This window comes from Protopterus annectens, chromosome 11.part0 (assembly GCF_019279795.1).
Source record: "Protopterus annectens isolate FY-2018-M chromosome 11.part0, PAN1.0, whole genome shotgun sequence".
Classification (NCBI taxonomy): domain Eukaryota; kingdom Metazoa; phylum Chordata; order Ceratodontiformes; family Protopteridae; genus Protopterus; species Protopterus annectens.
The window spans coordinates 1,173,708,613-1,173,729,065 of NC_056745.1; the positions used below are offsets into that span (position 1 = coordinate 1,173,708,613).

General features: G+C 38.2%; 1 protein-coding gene across 2 annotated transcripts in view; it reads right to left on the bottom strand.

The window, feature by feature from the left end:
* SRPK2 (SRSF protein kinase 2) overlaps positions 1 to 20,453 on the bottom strand; it is a 3,154,866-nt gene that overhangs the window by 302,841 nt on the left and 2,831,572 nt on the right. Inside the window, exons 15-16 of one of the 2 annotated variants that reach the window (XM_044088528.1) lie at positions 7,121 to 7,213; positions 6,598 to 6,690 (exon numbers count right to left, since the gene is read on the bottom strand). In XM_044088528.1, the coding sequence (XP_043944463.1) occupies positions 6,598 to 6,690; positions 7,121 to 7,213 (186 nt within the window). The remainder of the gene's footprint in view (positions 1 to 6,597; positions 6,691 to 7,120; positions 7,214 to 20,453) is intronic. The other variant, XM_044088527.1, reaches the window with a different exon arrangement.

The following is a 20,453-nucleotide window of genomic DNA, read 5'->3' on the forward strand; positions in this document are numbered from 1 at the left end:
GAGTTAACTGCAGATGCACATGGAGGCATCACTCGGATGTAATAAGCAACAGCAGAATAGTTAATTGTAGAATCATGCATATCAGAAAAAACTTTACGGTTTCCTAACAAGGACATGAGATACCTGGTCATATGTGTCAGATAATTAAGAGCATGGAAGGCCTGAGTATAGGTAATGTAAACTTTTTTTTTCCATACACTACTATCTTTATCATTGGGAAGGGCACTGGTAGAAGGCAGCACTTTAGAAGGCTTAACAAATTCCAGAGAAATGACAGCAGGATCAGACAAGGAGTTCTTATACAAATATTTACTGCAGTCTGGAACTTAATAAAAAATGTCAGGCTTCTTGAGGGCAAGAAGTTACATTTCAGGGTTCAGAGAAGTTGTGACAAAGGTATCTTGCAAGGCCACAAGGAAAGGAAGGATAGCAGTTGGCTTTGGTGACCCCATGCTCATCAGATCATAATATTTTTTGCATGTCTGATACGTCTTTATCTTGCCAATGAAAATGTTGCATCATCTTTAGTACTGGATCCCCAGAGGAAAATTCTTTTAAAGGAGAATCTGGGGATATAGTGTCTTCCTCCTCAGACTCATACCACACAGGAAAACAAATCTGAGAAGAATAAGCCTATGAATCCACCTTCAAAATACAAATCCACCTCCTTTAAAGAATTATCACTAAGTCTCTTCATGGAGGAGGGACAGGAAGGAGGGGGCATAAGAAAAGAAAAGAAAAGATCTGAGGGGGCTTGAGATACCAAAGCCTTAGAAAGACTTTCAAATAATTCAAACACTTCTTTTAGGATCCCTGACAGAAATGGTGGGGAAGGAGATGTATGCTTAGTCTTCTGCTTTTTCTTGGAGGGAAGCTTGCATATATTAAGGAAGCACCTGACATAAATTGATAAGGAAAGCCAGAACTTCCTCTAAACAGAAACTGGAGGATGCCATCAGGTGCCTCTGAAATCATCAGCCTTGGTTTCCCTTTCACAGTAGAGATAGCCACCTGGTCTGTCAGAGTGGATGTGCTAATGGGCAGCAGTTTGTTGGCCTCTGATTGGGTCAAAAACAGAGGGAGGAGCCAAAGCATCCAGATGGTCTGTGGACTCATCAAGAGACATAGTGGACACAAAGAGTTAAGACTTCATTTTCTAATACTTCTTTTCAGGCCATTAAGGGACACCTCAGTCGGAAGGATTGGAATCCAATTTTTAACATGCATGAGTTCCTTGGGTCTCTGACCTTTAACATAAATATTAAGGGAAGACAAGTGGTTCCTAAAGGTCTTAGAGACAAAGGACTGGCAAATAAAGCAATTTCTACAATTGTGATGGTCTACTAAGCAAAAAAAAAAAAAAAGACATTTAGTATGGATGTCCCTATGAGGTATTTGCCTTTCATAATCCCATTTTCCCTTCTTAATTGACATAAAAAAGGTTTAATTTTAGTAAAAAATAATGAACATGATGATTCTCCAACGGGAATACTTATTTGCTTTACATAAATGGGACTTGCAATGATTATACTTCTGATAGACCAAAAGAGAAAAGTAGGTTCAGTGTTTGGGCTTGCAGCAAGAACATTCTGAGATACTTCATGCCTGTACATCCCTTACGTACCAAAGAGCGTTGGTGCACTTTGGTCATACATTGAGATATGGTGCAAGAGGAAGATGTCTTGGTTTTAGTATCCTCAACATACAGTTATCCCTGGCAGGATATCAAACTTGATAGTAATACTGCAAAACGTATCATAGCAAGGACATCAACAATTATCAAAGACATATCAAACATCAAGAAGTGGAGTTCTTACCTTTGCGTTCAGTGAGACTTGCGTTCAATCACTTTGGTGGCAAATTAGATCTGAGGTAGCTTCACACACATATCCACTATCCACAGGAAAATATTGAAGGCTCTTAAGGCTGGAGCACTAGTTTTGCTGTCTGGGATCAGACAAGTGAACAAACAAATCATTACTCAGATTGGAAGGATGGGATTAATAGGATCACACACAAAAATTCCTGCATTACAGTCCTTGTTATATAAATCATTGCAGGACAATTACACAATTAAAGATATGTTAGTCATTTCAACTTCAGTACAAATATTACACTTTCAAAGGTTGTTCAGTGGTTCAAAGAGAGTACAATACTCTTCACCATTGTGCCCAGTACCTGGAAGTGAAATCAGAAGTTATTAACTACTCTTCTGGGATGTAGAAATTGAATAACCACAAAAATACATTATGGTAAGGCGATGACAATGGAATATCCAGTGCCAGGAAAGATTATGCAGGTAAGCTAGTATGTTTTCTTTCTTGTCTGCATACTTCTCAATCTCTTAACACAAGAAATATGGACAAAGCCAAAATTAATGGGGGAGGACAAAGACCCAAAAGCAGTGTGTGCATTTTAAATATTGCTTTTATAATTTTAGAACGTTGCAATACTAAGAGAATTTGTGTTAGTATGTGTTTTCGTAAGCATATTAAGTCAGAAACTCAAATGTCTGACATTTTTTAGAGACTAAACACTTAAAATGCACTCTGAACTATGTGTACCCAACTAGATAAGTTTATTGCATGAACATTGATTAAACACTTTTGTTCCAAAGAACTTCATCTGCATCTGTCATCACACTCCATTAAAAGATACTTAAACCATAAAATCCAATCGTGTGATGAGTTACAACTAATGTGACATCAAACATAAATCATTTCATATGTAACGGTAAAAAAATACATGTAAATAAATATAAAATATGTTTAAACCATCATGTACATTTTCTAAAAAAAAAAAAAAACAATACTCAAACTTAACCATAATGAAGCCCCACATTTAAAGACATCAAGTAAGAAAAGTTTACAGTTCAACTAACAATTACTAGTAATGAGCTTGCTGTAAAAATAATAAACCAAATGTCCAGAAAAGATCTGCTTTAGCAATCACAACATTGGTTATTATTATTATTATTATTATTATTATTATTATAATAATTTAGCAGATCTAAGTTTAAGAACACTAGTAATGGAAACATGGTCATTAATACCTGACTCATTCATTCATTGCATTCTGTCTATGCTGCCAAATCAGCTATCAATATTCCAATTTTTCTCCCATGCTCTACCTCTATGACAATTTGGACCAACATTCTCAAAAATGAAAAATAAAAATCTCTGTTGTTTGCACACCAAAGTATGTTTGTACTATGAATTATTTAAATTCCTTCATTTTATATCACGATAATGTTCATAAATACTTTTTTTAAACTACCTTTCAATTTTCCCTACGTAAAACTGTTACACAACAAACAGGAAGCTAAGTACACCACCCCTCATATTTGGCAATTACATACTCTTGGACAACCAATCACCTATCATTTCCATGTACAGTAACACTAAAACATCAGTATTGTACTTGCAATGCCTACATTTTGACATCTCTGTGTGTTTATGAATATTACCATTAGTGCTATGAGTTTTATTCCTCTCAAAACTTTCTTTGAAATTTCTGGCCCTACTAAAACCATAATTGGTTTCTCCCCCAATTTCCTTTTTAAATCCGTATTGAAAGTCAAATTCCAATTTCTAGTAATAATCTATCTAATATCATTAGTGTCTTCTCCTATCACATCCACAACCATTTTTGTTCGTAACTGCTTTGGAAAACCCATTTCTTCAAATGGGTTTAACTGATGTGTCTTTTTAATTTTAACTCCCTGTACATATTTTCTAACAAAAAATGACAGTGGATAACCTCTGACCCTGAACAGATATAATAAATTATCCTTTTCTCTACTAAATTATCTTTCCCTGGTAACTAATTTCAATAGTTACACCAGTTGCCCCATCATAATGTTCCTTTTTTGATGGAGTGAGTAATTACTGGTGAAATGCAAATAGGTATTTGAAAACGCGTCTTTCCTAAAAATAGTAGACTCAAGTCAGATTTGTATTCTAACTTTACATACCCATATATAGTATATCTAAGTAATTTATACTTTTACAATCCCCAGAAGTGAATTTCAAAAAGACATTAGTGTGAGAAATATAAATTTAAATCATCCAATGTTTTAACTCATCTCTCCACATGATAAATGTCATCAAGAAATCTACCATAATAACAACAATGGAAACATTCCATAAATTCTAACTGAAAAACATATTTTTCTTCCCAGCCAATAATACGACGTTTGTAAAAACATCTGCACAAATAGCGCCCATGGCCACACCTGTAACCTGTTAAAAATATTTGCCCTCAATGAAAAATAAATTGTATTTTAACACTATTTCCATGAAAGTAACCATGTTTATAACCTCAGTACTGGAAAGTTCATCAAACCTATTGAGCATCCCAGTAACCCAACTTAATCCTAAGCCATGTGGCATAAAATTAAATACATTTACTACATCTATGGTGACAAACCATACTTGACTGTCATACAAAACCTAGGGTAGGCCATCCCAAAAATAGCAGGAATCTTTTAAAATATGTGACTTACTTTGCCTGATATTCTTAAGTTTCCTGACAATAAATATGGCATATGGTTCTGTTTTCAAACCAGCAGCTGCCACTATAGTCTCTTAGGGTCAAGGATATTCATATGTATTTTAGAGATAAAAAAGGTAGGAATACACAGAAATTTAATTGCAAGTACATTAGTGATGTCCCTAATGTTATTGTACATGGGTATGACAGGGTGATTGGTTGTCCAGGACTACATAATTACCAAACATGAGGGGTGGTGTACTTAGCTTCCTGTTTGACATGTAAAATGTTTTATAAAGGGAAAAACAAAAGACAATTAAAAATGTGCTTATGAAAATTATCGTGATATAAAATGAAGGAATTCAATAATTGTGTAAAAATACTTTGGTGTGCAAACAATTTAAGAGATTTTTGTTTTTCGTTCTCGAGAAAGTTGATTCAGATCCTAGATTAAATCATCCAATGTTTTAACTCATCTCTCCACATGATAAATGTCATCAAGAAATCTACCATAATAACAACAATGGAAACATGATGCATGGAAAATAAACTGGAATATCATTAGGTCATTTGACAGCTTAGATTATATGCAATGAATAAACCAGGTCTTAACCATATTTCAATAATTACTGTTCATAAACTTAGATCTGCTAAATTATAATAATAATAGCCAAGATCGTGATTGTTAAAGCAGTTCTTTTCTGGTCATTTGGCTTAATATTTTTATAGTAAGCTCATCATTAGTAATTGTTAGTTGAACTGTATTTGGGACTTTGGTATTATTATCTTTGGGTGTTTTTTAAACATTTTGGCCAGTAGATGGCAATATTTCCTTTTATTACAATGTATATGATTAATTTAATGTGCTTATGATAACATATTTAATTTTTACAAATTAAACATAAATGAACTTTTTTAAAATATTTTAAATATTTCAATTAGCTGTATCATGATTCCCTTTTTACGGTTAGAATGTTTTTAAAGAAAAAGTGCAATATTTAGGAGGTTGTATTTTAATTTTGGTTTTCTGGAAATGTCATTGGGTTTTTTAAAGTTTCATGCTCAATTTGTATTGGTTGATTATTTATTAATGAATGTATAAATGATCTAATTTAACGTAACACTGGTTATCTGAGGAAGTCTGATTACTGAGACGAAAACGCGTGGAATGCAAAGGCGTTTGTGTGTGTTCACTATTTGTGGAGTTTTGTTTGTATTTGTAATAAACAGCTTAAAAAACTACCTCGGTGCTTTATTCTCCGTACAAGGCACTTTTGACCATTTTTTTTAAACATACATGATGGTTTTGAATATTAAATGTATTTTTTGGGATAATGTATGACATGACATCTTATGATATTCATATGTGAACTCATCACATGATTGGATTTTTAATTTAAATATCTTTTAATAGAGTGGAATGAGAGATTCTGATGAAGTTCTATGGAATGAAAATGCTTAGTCTATGTGCTTAATTGATGTTCATGCAATAAACTAATCTAGTTGGGTGCATATAGTTCAGCATGTGTTTTTACTGTTTGGTTCTTGGTTACACACTGGTGGACTCATTGGGAATTTTTGAATTATATATTATTTAGGGGCTTCAATCCTCAGTGATTTTCCAGTAAAACACAAATTTTATGAGGAAGTGACTGAAAATATGAGGTAAAACTCTGGACAGTTTGTGAAAATCTGGACAATTTACAGGTATGCTTTTCTGAGAGATGCAGCCAACAAACACTGCTGCATGCATGTTACCTTGGCAGGGGGGGGGACAAAAATAACAAGAAGGTTATTCAACTGTGCTGAAACAGGGCTGGTTGTCTCTTCAAGATACCTACCTGCATTAGATACTGATTCATTCACATAAGGATGACTGTCAAGTTTCATAAAAATTGAAAAGGATGAACTACTAGCAACAATTTTATGAATGCAGAGTGGAAAAAAATAAGGTTCTAGGTTTGAAGGAAGGCAGAGCTGGGGAAAGGCAGCCAGATTGCAACTTGTTAGGAACAAAAGTATAAAACAGCTAGCTAAGTAGATGTATTAAAAATAATATTCCCATCATTTTCATCTGATATTTCACTTTCCTATAAATACTTTTACCTTTCTTGGTGAAAAAATCCTTGGAATATTTCCCAGACATAAGAAACTTTCGAGGAATTTTTCCCAGCAGTTCAATGATCAATGCTATGTGATCTGCATTGGAAAACAGTGCCAGCAAAAATAAAAACATACAACAGTTTAATCAGTAAATTGCATGCACAGAATATTGTTGGCCCTGAACAGACAGAAATGGCATGTAACTGGTCATGAATTGGTAGCATATATACACTGCCATGCTGGTGCTGCATTCATTTCCCAGAATTTTGCCAACACTTTTTAGCTTATTATTCACTGTAACATTAAAGAAGAATAATAACAGTGACACAATCAATGAATTTCAAATACTTTAATGAATTACACCTCTCAGTAATAATCATATTTATGATATGTTTGGATCTTGCAGAACCCAGCATCATTTTAGTGAAACCCTGGGAAAGCTAAGGTACACATATGATGTACCCACAGCAAATGATGATCCACTTCTGTCTGCAACAAAGTGCCTTTCCAATAAATGAGTTACTACCTCTGCGATTGAAGAATTCCCGTGAATATTTTCCAGACAGAGCAAAGTGCCTTGGGATACTGCCTAGCAGTTCTATGATGTGTGCTATGTGGTCTATGAAGAAGAGAAATAGGACATGAAGCAGAGGGGGGGAAAGGGAAGGAAGGACAAAAAGAAGAGTAAAGAAATTGGAATTAGTCAAAATCAGGAACAGAGCTGAATTAACAATGCCTGCAGTAAATCCATGCAAAAGTTCCAAAGAAAATCAAGCAAGGTGGCATCATTTTCAGTTTTACTGAATAAATAAATAATCCAATGACGGCCTTAATGCTATTGCAGAGGACACTCCAAGCAAACAACTATAGTGACAGAGATGAAGATAAGCAAAAATGACAGCATGAGTATGAAAGAATGGAGAAATTGCATATACAGAATTTGTAAGGGAAAGCAGCCTCTAAAGTCAATGATGAGCAAAGAGCATCACAACATTCAAAACTAACATGACATTACACCTTAAGGTCAGTATACTTCAGTGTGATGACAGTTCTAAAAAATACAGTAACTTTCAATCATTCACTAAACTTTGTTTAAATTATACGTATGCACTGTACATCTATGTACAACACTTGCAACCCAGCTTCAACACAAGTACTCAGATCCAGACCTTATTGAGGGCAGGCATGTTATTTAGTGCTCCTAAGCTTTATAAATCCAGGACACTGAAATATGTAAGTAAACATCACTAGGGTAAATTTCAGAAATGATTATTGTACTGCAACTTAACTCAGTACAGGGCATATCTTATCCAGAGTACTGACAGATAAGAGATTCAGAAAATAAATCATAACATCTGCCAGTAGGTACACAGCACACCAGTGAAACAAATGGCGCACTGAGCAGCAGTTCAATAGACCATTAATTTCAATGGCTCACTGTAGGTAACATGATTAAATTAGATACACACAGCCAAATACATAAGAAAGCATCTGGATGTCATGTTTCAGGTGAATGTAACATGTAGAGAAATGGTGTCCAGGGTAGCAGCACGTACAATACAAAGCAAGAGCCACATACCTACCAAGTATTAGCAATATTTAAGGCACTCAAAAAGGGCTGACTTGCACTGTAAAGGGTGCAGTGTGTAATAACATCTGTGCACCAAAGATCTTCATGGTACAGTAGGTGCACAGGGAAGACAATAAACGTTAGTATATACTGTACTATACTCTATATTACATGACACATAACACCTCTTGCAGGGGAGATTTAGATGTACTGCCAAGTGGCAACCGACTCAAATGTTATAGAGCATGCAAATGGTGACAGATGGAGTCTAATGCAATACTATAAGATGCTAGTCCTCAGCAGTTTACAAACATATCTCTTTTTGCTGTTGAGTTACTGAACCACGTCTGATCTGCAACAGCATATATGCTGCTGGAGGGCTTGTTCTACACATATGTTTAAGGTGAGCAACAGAACAACGCTACACATTCTTTGCAGGAATCCTATATAGTATTCCTGGGAGTTTAATGATGGTACACAGCAAGCAGCACTGAGTATTCTCAACTGACACCGAGCCTGTGTGCACCCAATGCTATTTAGGATTAGACCACACAGTATTCTATGCAAAGGTTGGATGCATACATTGCAAAACTGTTGCTAGCACTAGCAAACAGCAATGCACCATACAATTAAAAATACTACAATGTATTGTACTTACTACCTATGTCAGTGAATTTCTGTCTCACTGGAATGCATACTCAACAGTAAAGTACACTGTCCTCATATGCCGAGGGCCTATACAGGCCTAAACTACTTTCAGTTTGGTACATCAGTGCTTGTGGGAGTGGTTGCGGTGCTACTGTACTACAACACTATATGTCGCACTTTTGTGTCTGTGTTTAGATTTCTGTGTGTAGATTAACATACATATATCCCCCTCACTACGCGTGGCTGCTGAGCGATCCCTGGCGTTTAGTCTGTATAGCAATCTGTTCAAAGCTTCTATTCTCACCTTTCCACAACTGTTGTGCCCTACTGGACTCCTGGACCAGCTCTATCCAACTACCTAAACCTGCCCGAGTATTTACTCTCCTGAGTTATCCAATTGCCCTTGGACTAAAAGCCACAGCAACTAATATTCTGTTCAAAGCTTCTATTCTCACCTTTCCACAACTGTTGTGCCCTATTGGACTCCTGGACCAGCTCTATCCACCTACCTAAACCTGCCCGAGTATTTACTCTCCTGGGTCATCCAATAGCCCTTGGACTAAAAGCCACAGCAACTAATATTCTGTTCAAAGCTTCTATTCTCACCTTTCCACAACTGTTGTGTCCTACTGGACTCCTGGACCAGCTCTATCCACCTACCTAAACCTGCCCGAGTATTTACTCTCCTGGGTCATCCAATTGCCCTTGGACTAAAAGCCACAGCAACTAATATTCTGTTCAAAGCTTCTATTCTCACCTTTCCACAACTGTTGTGCCCTACTGGACTCCTGGACCAGCTGTATCCACCTACCTAAACCTGCCCGAGTATTTGCTCTCCTGGGTCATCCAATTGCCCTTGGACTAAAAGCCACAGCAACAAATATTCTGTTCAAAGCTCCTATTCTCACCTTTCCACAACTGGTGTGCCCTATTGGACTCCTGGACCAGCTCTATCCACCCACCTAAACCTGCCCGAGTATTTACTCTGCTGGGTCATCCAATTGCCCTTGGACTAAAAGCCACAGCAACACATATTCTGTTCAAAGCTTCTATTCTCACCTTTCCACAACTGTTGTGCCCTGTTGGACTCCTGGACCAGCTCTATCCACCTACCTAAACCTGCCCAAGTATTTACTCTCCTGGGTCATCCAATTGCCCTTGGACTAAAAGCCACAGCAACTAATATTCTGTTCAAAGCTTCTATTCTCACCTTTCCACAACTGTTGTGCCCTATTGGACTCCTGGACCAGCTCTATCCACTCACCTAAACCTGCCCGAGTATTTACTCTCCTGGGTCATCCAATTGCCCTTGGACTAAAAGCCACAGCACCAAAGCTTCTATTCTCACCTTTCCACAACTGTTGTGCCCTATTGGACTCCTGGACCAGCTCTATCCACCTACCTAAACCTGCCCGAGTATTTACTCTCCTGGGTCATCCAATTGCCCTTGGAGTAAAAGCCACAGCAACTAATATTCTGTTCAAAGCTTCTATTCTCACCTTTCCACAACTGTCGTGCCCTATTGGACTCCTGGACCAGCTCTATCCACCTACCTAAACCTGCCCGAGTATTTACTCTCCTGGGTCATCCAATTGCCCTTGGACTAAAAGCCACAGCAACTAATATACTGTTCAAAGCTTCTATTCTCACCTTTCCAGAACTGTTGTGCCCTATTGGACTCCTGGACCAGCTCTATCCACCTACCTAAACCTGCCCGAGTATTTACTCTCCTGGGTCATCCAATAGCCCTTGGACTAAAAGCCACAGCAACTAATATTCTGTTCAAAGCTTCTATTCTCACCTTTCCACAACTGTTGTGCCCTACTGGACTCCTGGACCAGCTGTATCCACCTACCTAAACCTGCCCGAGTATTTGCTCTCCTGGGTCATCCAATTGCCCTTGGACTAAAAGCCACAGCAACAAATATTCTGTTCAAAGCTCCTATTCTCACCTTTCCACAACTGGTGTGCCCTATTGGACTCCTGGACCAGCTCTATCCACCTACCTAAACCTGCCCGAGTATTTACTCTGCTGGGTCATCCAATTGCCCTTGGACTAAAAGCCACAGCAACACATATTCTGTTCAAAGCTTCTATTCTCACCTTTCCACAACTGTTGTGCCCTATTGGACTCCTGGACCAGCTCTATCCACCTACCTAAACCTGCCCGAGTATTTACTCTCCTGGGTCATCCAATTGCCCTTGGACTAAAAGCCACAGCAACTAATATTCTGTTCAAAGCTTCTATTCTCACCTTTCCACAACTGTTGTGCCCTACTGGACTCCTGGACCAGCTCTATCCACTCACCTAAACCTGCCCGAGTATTTACTCTCCTGGGTCATCCAATTGCCCTTGGACTAAAAGCCACAGCAACTAATATTCTGTTCAAAGCTTCTATTCTCACCTTTCCACAACTGTTGTGCCCTATTGGACTCCTGGACCAGCTCTATCCACCTACCTAAACCTGCCCGAGTATTTACTCTCCTGGGTCATCCAATTGCCCTTGGAGTAAAAGCCACAGCAACTAATATTCTGTTCAAAGCTTCTATTCTCACCTTTCCACAACTGTCGTGCCCTATTGGACTCCTGGACCAGCTCTATCCACCTACCTAAACCTGCCCGAGTATTTACTCTCCTGGGTCATCCAATTGCCCTTGGACTAAAAGCCACAGCAACTAATATACTGTTCAAAGCTTCTATTCTCACCTTTCCAGAACTGTTGTGCCCTATTGGACTCCTGGACCAGCTCTATCCACCTACCTAAACCTGCCCGAGTATTTACTCTCCTGGGTCATCCAATTGCCCTTGGACTAAAAGCCACAGCAACTAATATTCTGTTCAAAGCTTCTATTCTCACCTTTCCACAACTGTTGTGCCCTATTGGACTCCTGGACCAGCTCTATCCACCTACGTAAACCTGCCCGAGTATTTACTCTCCTGGGTCATCCAATTGCCCTTGGACTAAAAGCCACAGCAACTAATATTCTGTTCAAAGCTTCTATTCTCACCTTTCCACAACTGTTGTGCCCTATTGGACTCCTGGACCAGCTCTATCCACCTACCTAAACCTGCCCGAGTATTTGCTCTCCTGGGTCATCCAATTGCCCTTGGACTAAAAGCCACAGCAACTAATATTCTGTTAAAAGTTTCTATTCTCACCTTTCCACAACTGTTGTGCCCTATTGGACTCCTGGACCAGCTCTATCCACCTACCTAAACCTGCCCAAGTATTTACTCTCCTGGGTCATCCAATTGCCCTTAGACTAAAAGCCACAGCAACTAATACTGTATGTTACAGACAAATCCTTTGTCTTTTTGATTACTTTTTGTAAATACTTGACCTCTGCACCTCCTAGGTGCAGTAGTTCCCCTGCCATATCTGCCAGCAGCCATACACCCCCCCTATTTTACTATTATTGTTCTCTACTGTCTGCCTCTAGATACTGTTGCTCCATTTATGCTTTGGAACACCCCTCTATCCTCTTCCTTTTCCACTATTTTACTTTATATTTATATTCCACTGCTTCCATCTCTACAAGACCCTTACAGACTTTGGCCACTAGATGGCAGTCTTTACCCACCTCTAATCTCACTTTATTTTGTCACCCTACCACTTACTCAAAACCTTTCCTGCTTGCTGCATTTGCCACAGTCTTCTTAAACCTTGTACCTATCTCCTTCCTTAGTTCTTACAAATCGCTTTACCTAGTCCTCCTCACTACCCCCACTCCTCCTAGGCTTCCCCTTACTCTCCCAGGTTTTTCCCCTCTCTATTTACCTCCTCCCTCCACAGACTTATACCTTGACTTCTTTATTACTGCCTCCTATGCATACCTTCCCCCTTACTGATTGTTTCTTCTCACTACTCTCCTGACTTGGGTCTGCCAGTTATATACTCTACCTTGCCCACACTCACTTTATTTCCACCCTACCTGTATATACTCCCCTTTTTCTCTCTCCATTTCCCATTCTCAGAGTCCTGTCCCTATCCTTGTACCTGTGTACTTTGGTCTTATTCCCATCTATTACTTATTTTATCCCTCTCCACCCCTCCACACAACTCTAAGGTATTCTCCCATCTCCTCTTTATCTGTACAGTTTCCCACCTCTATAGGATTTTTCCTTGTATACCTCTATCTCCCCCACCTCCACCCCCTTTGCCCTACCCCCTTTAGTCTTGTTCTCTTACCATCCAGTAACTCCACCTTTTCCTAGTGTTCCGGTCATCATTCCACTTTTGTATTTACCTTGCTCCTCCCCCCCAGCTTACCACATCCGTGCTTGAACTATTATATGGGCCTGCCTCCTTACAGGCGTCATCTTTAATCCCCCTCACTACGCGTGGCTGCTGAGCGATCCCTGGCGTTTAGTCTGTATAGCAATGTAAGTGTGCTTTTACAGTTGTACAATTTTTGTTACATGTTTTTGTCACAATGCTTTGCCTGTGTAATTATCATTATCGTGCTTATGCCACCTGTTTTTTCTGAACCACTGTACAGTTTTTTTCTTTGTAAATTCTTGTAAATCGTACTCTGTGCACTCTGAGTACCCCGCCTATCTGCCGCTTTTTCCCGCAGCTCCTTAACTGCTGCATTACTTTGTTAGGAATCAGTACACTGATTCCACAGGACCCCTGAGCTGATTTCAGCAGTAGCGTGGGTGACTTCCTCTGTAGTACAATTGCCCAACCTTATTGCTAAGCTTTGTTTCCTAGTGATATATGTTATATAGCTTATTTTGCCATTATACTGATAGCGGCTGTCCTATGAAACTGATGCAGTTGCTAGCACTTTATTTATAGTGGCCCCTCTTTTATATGTGCTATCCCCCGGGTTTGGCGACTAATTCCGACCTTCTAGGTTTATCAGCACCAGTCAGACTCCAGGAATCTGCATTCCGTCGTGTATGACTGACCTAGATTGAACCAGAGGTTTCCCCTTAATACGCTAGCTATAGAAGCCGTGTTCTATTTCTATCTTCTGTAAACGGCCTTTGCCTATCTTAAAGGTGCTTAGGACACTCCCCACATTGTTTTAAATTTCTAAGTACACTCGTACTTCACCAGATTTTCAACCTGGTATTAACTGAAGTCCTCTTCTGTACACACCTGATACTGGAAAAGTGCGTTATTATCATGCTTTAGGGCATGACCTCGCCCACCGCAACGGAGAACACGGCATTCCATAGAAGGGTTTAATTGGAAGTTCTCTAGTACTTTTTATTTCGCCCTGACTTCCCATAATTCTCCCTTAACATAAGAAAAGTAAGAAACTACAGGATTTGGATCCTCAGACACCTTTGGAAATTACACTTTACAGGGCTACACTGAGATGCCTTTGTAGCTCACATGACTAGAATTTGGCGTAGGTTCTGCCTCTACAAAGCAATCATGAAGGTATAATATGAACCTGTGGCCTCTGCCTAAGCCCTACTGCTATCCTGAGACCTTAGATATCGATAGCTTGATTGTTACTATCTGTTGCATTAATTATTTAATGCTGTATTTAGAGCCATAACAACTTTATCACTGTTTGCCTACTATTACGTCTAACGAGCACTCTGCAACTGCTGAAAGAGATCCTCACTTTATTACATTTCGTTTACTTCTGGTTCCATGGTCAACCTGAAATGGATGCATTTTAGTTAAAAGTCTCTGTCTCTAGCTTAATTCAAATTGTTTTCATTGTCTATATCCGAATGTAATTTTCAAGAGTAGCAGCTGTGTTATAGATAGTCAAGCTATTTTTGTAAAAAGGTGATTGCTCTGCGCTTTTCTGTGTTACAGATAGTCAAGCTATTTATGTATTTAGGTGAATTGCTCTGGGTTTTTAACATATGCAATGCTGTCCTTTTTATTCTGATTGCTGATGTTTATTATTAGTTTCATGTGCTTTTGTCCTACTAATTGATGTTGTGTACTCCTGGTGCTTAAGAACTATTTTTTACTAAGTTATTTAGTTCTGTTACAACTGTACTACTAAAGAAATTACTCTTTTGATTCACCGAGTGTTAATTTTTACCTTCTTCTCTGTTTCTTATTTTGCTCCAGCTGTTCAAAGCTTCTATTCTCACCTTTCCACAAATGTTGTGCCCTATTGGACTCCTGGACCAGCTCTATCCACCTACTTAAACCTGCCCGAGTATTTACTCTCCTGGGTCATCCAATTGCCCTTGGACTAAAAGCCACAGCAACTAATATTGTATGTTACAGACAAATCCTTTGTCTTGTTGATTACTTTTTGTAAATACTTGACCTCTGCACCTCCTAGGTGCAGTAGTTCCCCTGCCATATCTGCCAGCAGCCATACACCCCCCCCATTTTACTATTATTGTTCTCTACTGTCTGCCCCTAGATATTGTTGCTCCATTCCTGCTTTGGAACACCCCTCTACCCTCTTCCTTTTCCACTACTTTACTTTATATTTATATCCCACTGCTTCCATCTCTACAAGGGTCTTACAGACTTTAGCCACTAGATGGCAGTCTTTACCCACCTCTAATCTCACTTTATTTTGTCACCCTACCACTTACTCCAAACCTTTCGTACTTGCTGCACTCCTCCCTTTATCCTTTCTTTTGCCACAGTCTTCTTAAACCTTGCACCTATCTCCTTCCTTAGTCCTTACAAATCTCTTTACCTAGTCCTCCTCACTACCCCCACTCCTCCTAGGCTTCTCCTTACTCTCCCAGGTTTTTCCCCTCTCTATTTACCTCCTCCCTCCACAAACATATACTTTGACTTCTTTATTACTGTCTCCTATGCATACCTTCCTCCTTACTGATTGTTTCTTCTCACTACTCTCTTGACGTGGGTCTGCCCCACTCCGTTCGCCCTGTGGGCTCACTCCGCTCCCCTACCCTACCCCCAATTCCCACCCACCCCCACTACTCCTACACTTATACTTCACTAAACACTCCCCTTTACTTCCCAACCAATCACAAAGCTCCCAATCACAAGGCCACTCCCCTATCTCTATCTGACCTAAAAGTGCTAATCACCAATCATCTAAACCAGCTATTCCCAACCCGGGGTACACATACCCCCAGGGGTACGTGCTTGGTCGGTTAGGGGTATGCGGGAAAAATTAGCAATGGCAGAAAGTTCGTTTAATTAAAAAAAAAATCCCGCCTTAGGCACTTTCACAATTGTAGGACTTACTTCCCGCGCACAGGAAGTCTGTCCTATAAATGTGAAGGCGCCAACGTATTCTCGTTATCTGTATTTTATCTATTCTACTGTAACTGTTACCTAGGCTAGGGAAGAAGGGTGCGTGTCAGTGCTGTAGTTCTGTGTAGTAGTGTGTGCAGGAACTGTGGGATCATGAAAACAGAAAAGGAAAGGTAAGAACAACGATATAGCATCTCTGTATAAGTGTATAATATCCCTGCATGTCAGAAAGAAAGAAATATGACTGCAAGCTCAACAGTTCTGACTGTACCAGAGAAAGACTACAAGTGACAAGAAATATCCTTCAGATTACAGGGTCTGAGACAGTGAGCAGTTTACTAAAAGCCCTATAACTCTAACCATGAATAGTAGGATAAATAAAGCATTGGTATTACAGAGCAAATTATTTAATAAATGCTGTGCTCATTGTGAGTGCAATACAATTAGAAGGAAAAAAATCCCTCACCAGTCATGAAATAAAGTAAGGTAAAACTAATCACCTGGATACTCTCTGGACTTTTTCTTCTAACAATATCTGTATTTATCGGCCTAACAATCATCATATTTAGACAAAATATACATAAAGAAATCACTCAGTAAAGCAATTACTTTTTAGAATTTAATGCAGTTTAGGAAACCAGCAGACTAATTATTTGCATGTAGTAAAACTTCAATAATATGTCAAAGTTTGGGCCTATTTAACAGGATATTGCAACATTATTCAAGTAACTGCAGTCCTTAAACTCTGTACCCAGGGCAACCAATGAGAATTTCCTTTCACAGTAGTTACTTGGCTTTAAAACATGCCAACAGTTAAATGACATGTTTCAAGTCATCTCCAATTCATATTTCAGTACTCGCGTCAGAATGACAGTAGTAACAAGCGAATAACTTACCATCCAGTGAATTGTGTTACAGAAGACACTAGGTGCGTGCAGTTTCCTTGTTATAATTTATGCGTGCACATGATTCTGTAAGAGGCATTTGATGCATCTTTAGTGCAGGGATAGCTTTTAATATTGCAAAAAAACAGCGGCATTCTATTTTATTTCAGCATTAATTGCATGCCATATTTCTGAATCAGAGTCTGAAGACTAAAATGCTTTTATAATAGAGGCGCAATTTGCTTTGTGCTGTATGTGTAAAGTGCTATGTAGCTACAGTAATGGCCACATGGGGAGCTGCACTAAATTTCTTCATGCACACAACAGAGTATAATATTACAGAAAGGCTGTTAATACCCATATTAGGAATTGTACAATTAAAAAAAAATTGGGACATCATTTGTGTTGTGGAGGTGCATTGCAAAAACACTTAGGAAAGAAAAATAAGCAACCATAACCTCTTTGTATAAGGTGAATAATTGCAATTAATATTCAGAAAATTCACTTTGGCATGAACAATCTTGAGGTTGATACAATGTACCTCATATCAGGAAGCCCTTTATAATGCATTTGAATAACGTCAGTCATAAAGTGCTGAACCAGTCATTCTGTCATCTAGCTTAGCGCCTTTGCTTCCAGCTTGGAGTACTATGTTTAATAAATTTAATTTATATTTGAGAAGTAGAGCTGTTTTTGAATGGTAGTCTTTTTTTTTTTCTTAGCTTAACCTTAGCTTGTCTAGTGTTCAAAGCCTGAGATTTTTGTGTCGGCACTGAGAAGGTTGACTGAAATTACTTTCTTAAATAAGAGTACAGTAGTGGTTTTCTCTGAATGAAATTTTGCATGTTCCTTATTCTTATTATATATATATATATATATATATATATATATATATATATATATATATTTTTTTTTAATTTATTTATTAATTACAAGCAAGCAGCTTCAGATTTATATTATCACAAGCAGTGTGTTTCAGCTCTCCAGCCGTGACCGTGATGCATGAGTATTGGCCTATTTTTCTGAAACCCCTTGACTTCCTATTCTAGACCCATTATGAGTCTGGTCCTTTGTCTTATGGCTTTTGTTACTCCCTCATCTCTTTTGTATATCTACACAGCCTTAAAACATTTTATAAGTACAATAGCTGAATAGCACATTTAACTGTGAGCTTCCAGATGAAGTTGTTAGTAAGCCATTATTACGTGTTCCACATTTTGACCATTTGTTCCACATTATGAGGGCTGATTTTCCTCATTTAGGAAATGGAAAGTTGAAAGCTATGCCTGTAAAAAGTAAGAACTTAGGAGAAACACTGGTAGTAGTAGCAGTACTTGAAGATTACGCAAGTGATGTTGCGGGAAAGGAAACTAACTCTTAGCAGCTGATACATGTTTGTAGACCAAGTGAATTAAGTTCTTGGAAGGCAACTAGTTTATTATAACATGTGTGAACCTGGATTTGGTCAGTATTTATTGCGAGACAGTTCTTTTGCTTTTTTTGTGATAGCAGGTTCAAAAAAAGCATATGACCTAATAATTTGCTGGGAATTCCCCTTTAATTTCTGTTTGATGTGTGGTCTTTCCCTTGCAAGTGAAAAGAGGGCTAAGGAAGATTTGATAGGTGCTAAGAAGTAATGCTTTCTAGCTATCCTTCTTTTTATTATTATTGTCGATCTGTTGGATTCTGCTTTGCACTTAGTGTGTGGAGATCAATTGGTCCTTTCCAGACTTGAATTGTAGTACTTGCTGAGATACACTTGATGCTTAGGTTAGATTAGAAATGAAATGAGATATATGTTAATAATTACATTATTTTAATGACTTTTGTTTGGCAAGAGAATGTAGTGGAATGTTGTATGACTTTTGGGTGAACATGCACTCTGATATATAAAGTTGTTTGTTAGCAGCAGCCTCTAAGATTGTCATACTGACTGATTTGAAAACTGCCTTTAATCTTTATCCACCACTGGCCAGATGCATTTTCTTTGAATGTGGATTTCAATACTGATTCGGTGAATATGAGTTTTAGAGGCAGATAAGTTTTAAAGCTAAGTCTGTTTTCATTGCGACACTGTATTGCTTTGTTTACTTTAGCAAATGTCTATCATTGTTTGTGCTATATTAAGTATATTTGAAATAAAAGTTTTAAATTAAATCCAAATATCTGTAATCATTAGAAAAAAGTGTGCACACTGACAGTTTTGAACAGTGTTTATGGCGAATGGGGAGAAGTGGGGATACAGCCAAATAATGGAAGAATGGAATGGCTGTGGGGCGGGGGCAAAATTACACACATTTTGCTTTCATGTAGTACTAACATTTTTGACATGAAAAGTTGAGAAACTTAGTTTTTTCTTATCTTAACAGTTACAGTTCTTTTTATCATTATTTACATTTAATATTAAAATTAATTTCGTAATTGTCTTATTACTAGATATTGTGATGGATAAATGGCTGAAACCTGGCACAACAAAAGAGATGACGCATGATATGAGTATAGAATGTGATCAGAGTACTTCTCAAGACATGTCCAACATTTTAGTGCAAAACACTAACCAGGCACAGTCCTTAGTTTCTCAGAGAGGGAAAAAGAGAAAGTACTGTGATGGAAACATAAAATATGGATTTTCGTATGTTGGAAATGAAGACTGTCCTAAGCCCCAATCCGTGGTGTGTGGCGAAGTGCTGTCAAATGGTAGCATGAAACCTTTCCTACCTTTTACGACATTTAGAAATGAAAGATGCTAACTATAAAAACAAGGAATACAGTTTTTTCAAACGGTTAGCGGAAAATAACAAAAGATTGAATTTGACATCATACATCCTGTCAGGTAACAAAGATTACGAAAACGCAGTTGAAGCTAGTTACCGTATTAGTTACTGTATCACAAAATGTGGTAAAAGTCATACCATAGCCGAGAATCTAATATTTCCCTGTATAACAGATGCCGTTCGATGTATGCTTGGAGAAGAACATGTGCGGAAAATGACCACCATCCCTCTTTCGAACAATACAATATCTTGAAGAATTGAAGATATGTCTGATGATGTTGAGATGACAGTAATAGGTAGAATTAAAAGCAGTAAAATTTTCGCTACTGAAGTTGATGAAAGCACAAATGTTGCCAATTGTGCTATTTTGCTTGTTATTGCAAGGTATTTGAAAGATAATGAAGTTGAAGAAAACCTTTTGCTTTGTCATCCTCTGTCACAACACACAAGGGGTTAGGATATATTTAATGTTATGGATTGTTATTTCAAAGAAAAGGAGATTAATTGGTCTAATTGTTGTGGATTATGTACCGATGGTGCCAAGTCTATGTCAGGGATTTACTCTGGTCTTCGTGGTCTTGTCATGAAGGTAGCTCCCAATATAAGTTGGAGCCACTGTTGCATCCACAGACAAAGTTTAGCATGCAAGAACCTCCCTGGTGAATTAAAACTTGTTTTGGATGAAGTTGTGAAAGTGGTGAATTTTATAAAGTCGAAGTCCACAAACTCAAGAATTTTCAAAGCTCTGTGTGAAGAGATGACAAGTTCTCATTATACTCTACTCCTTCAAACAGAAGTAAGGTGGCTTTCTCAT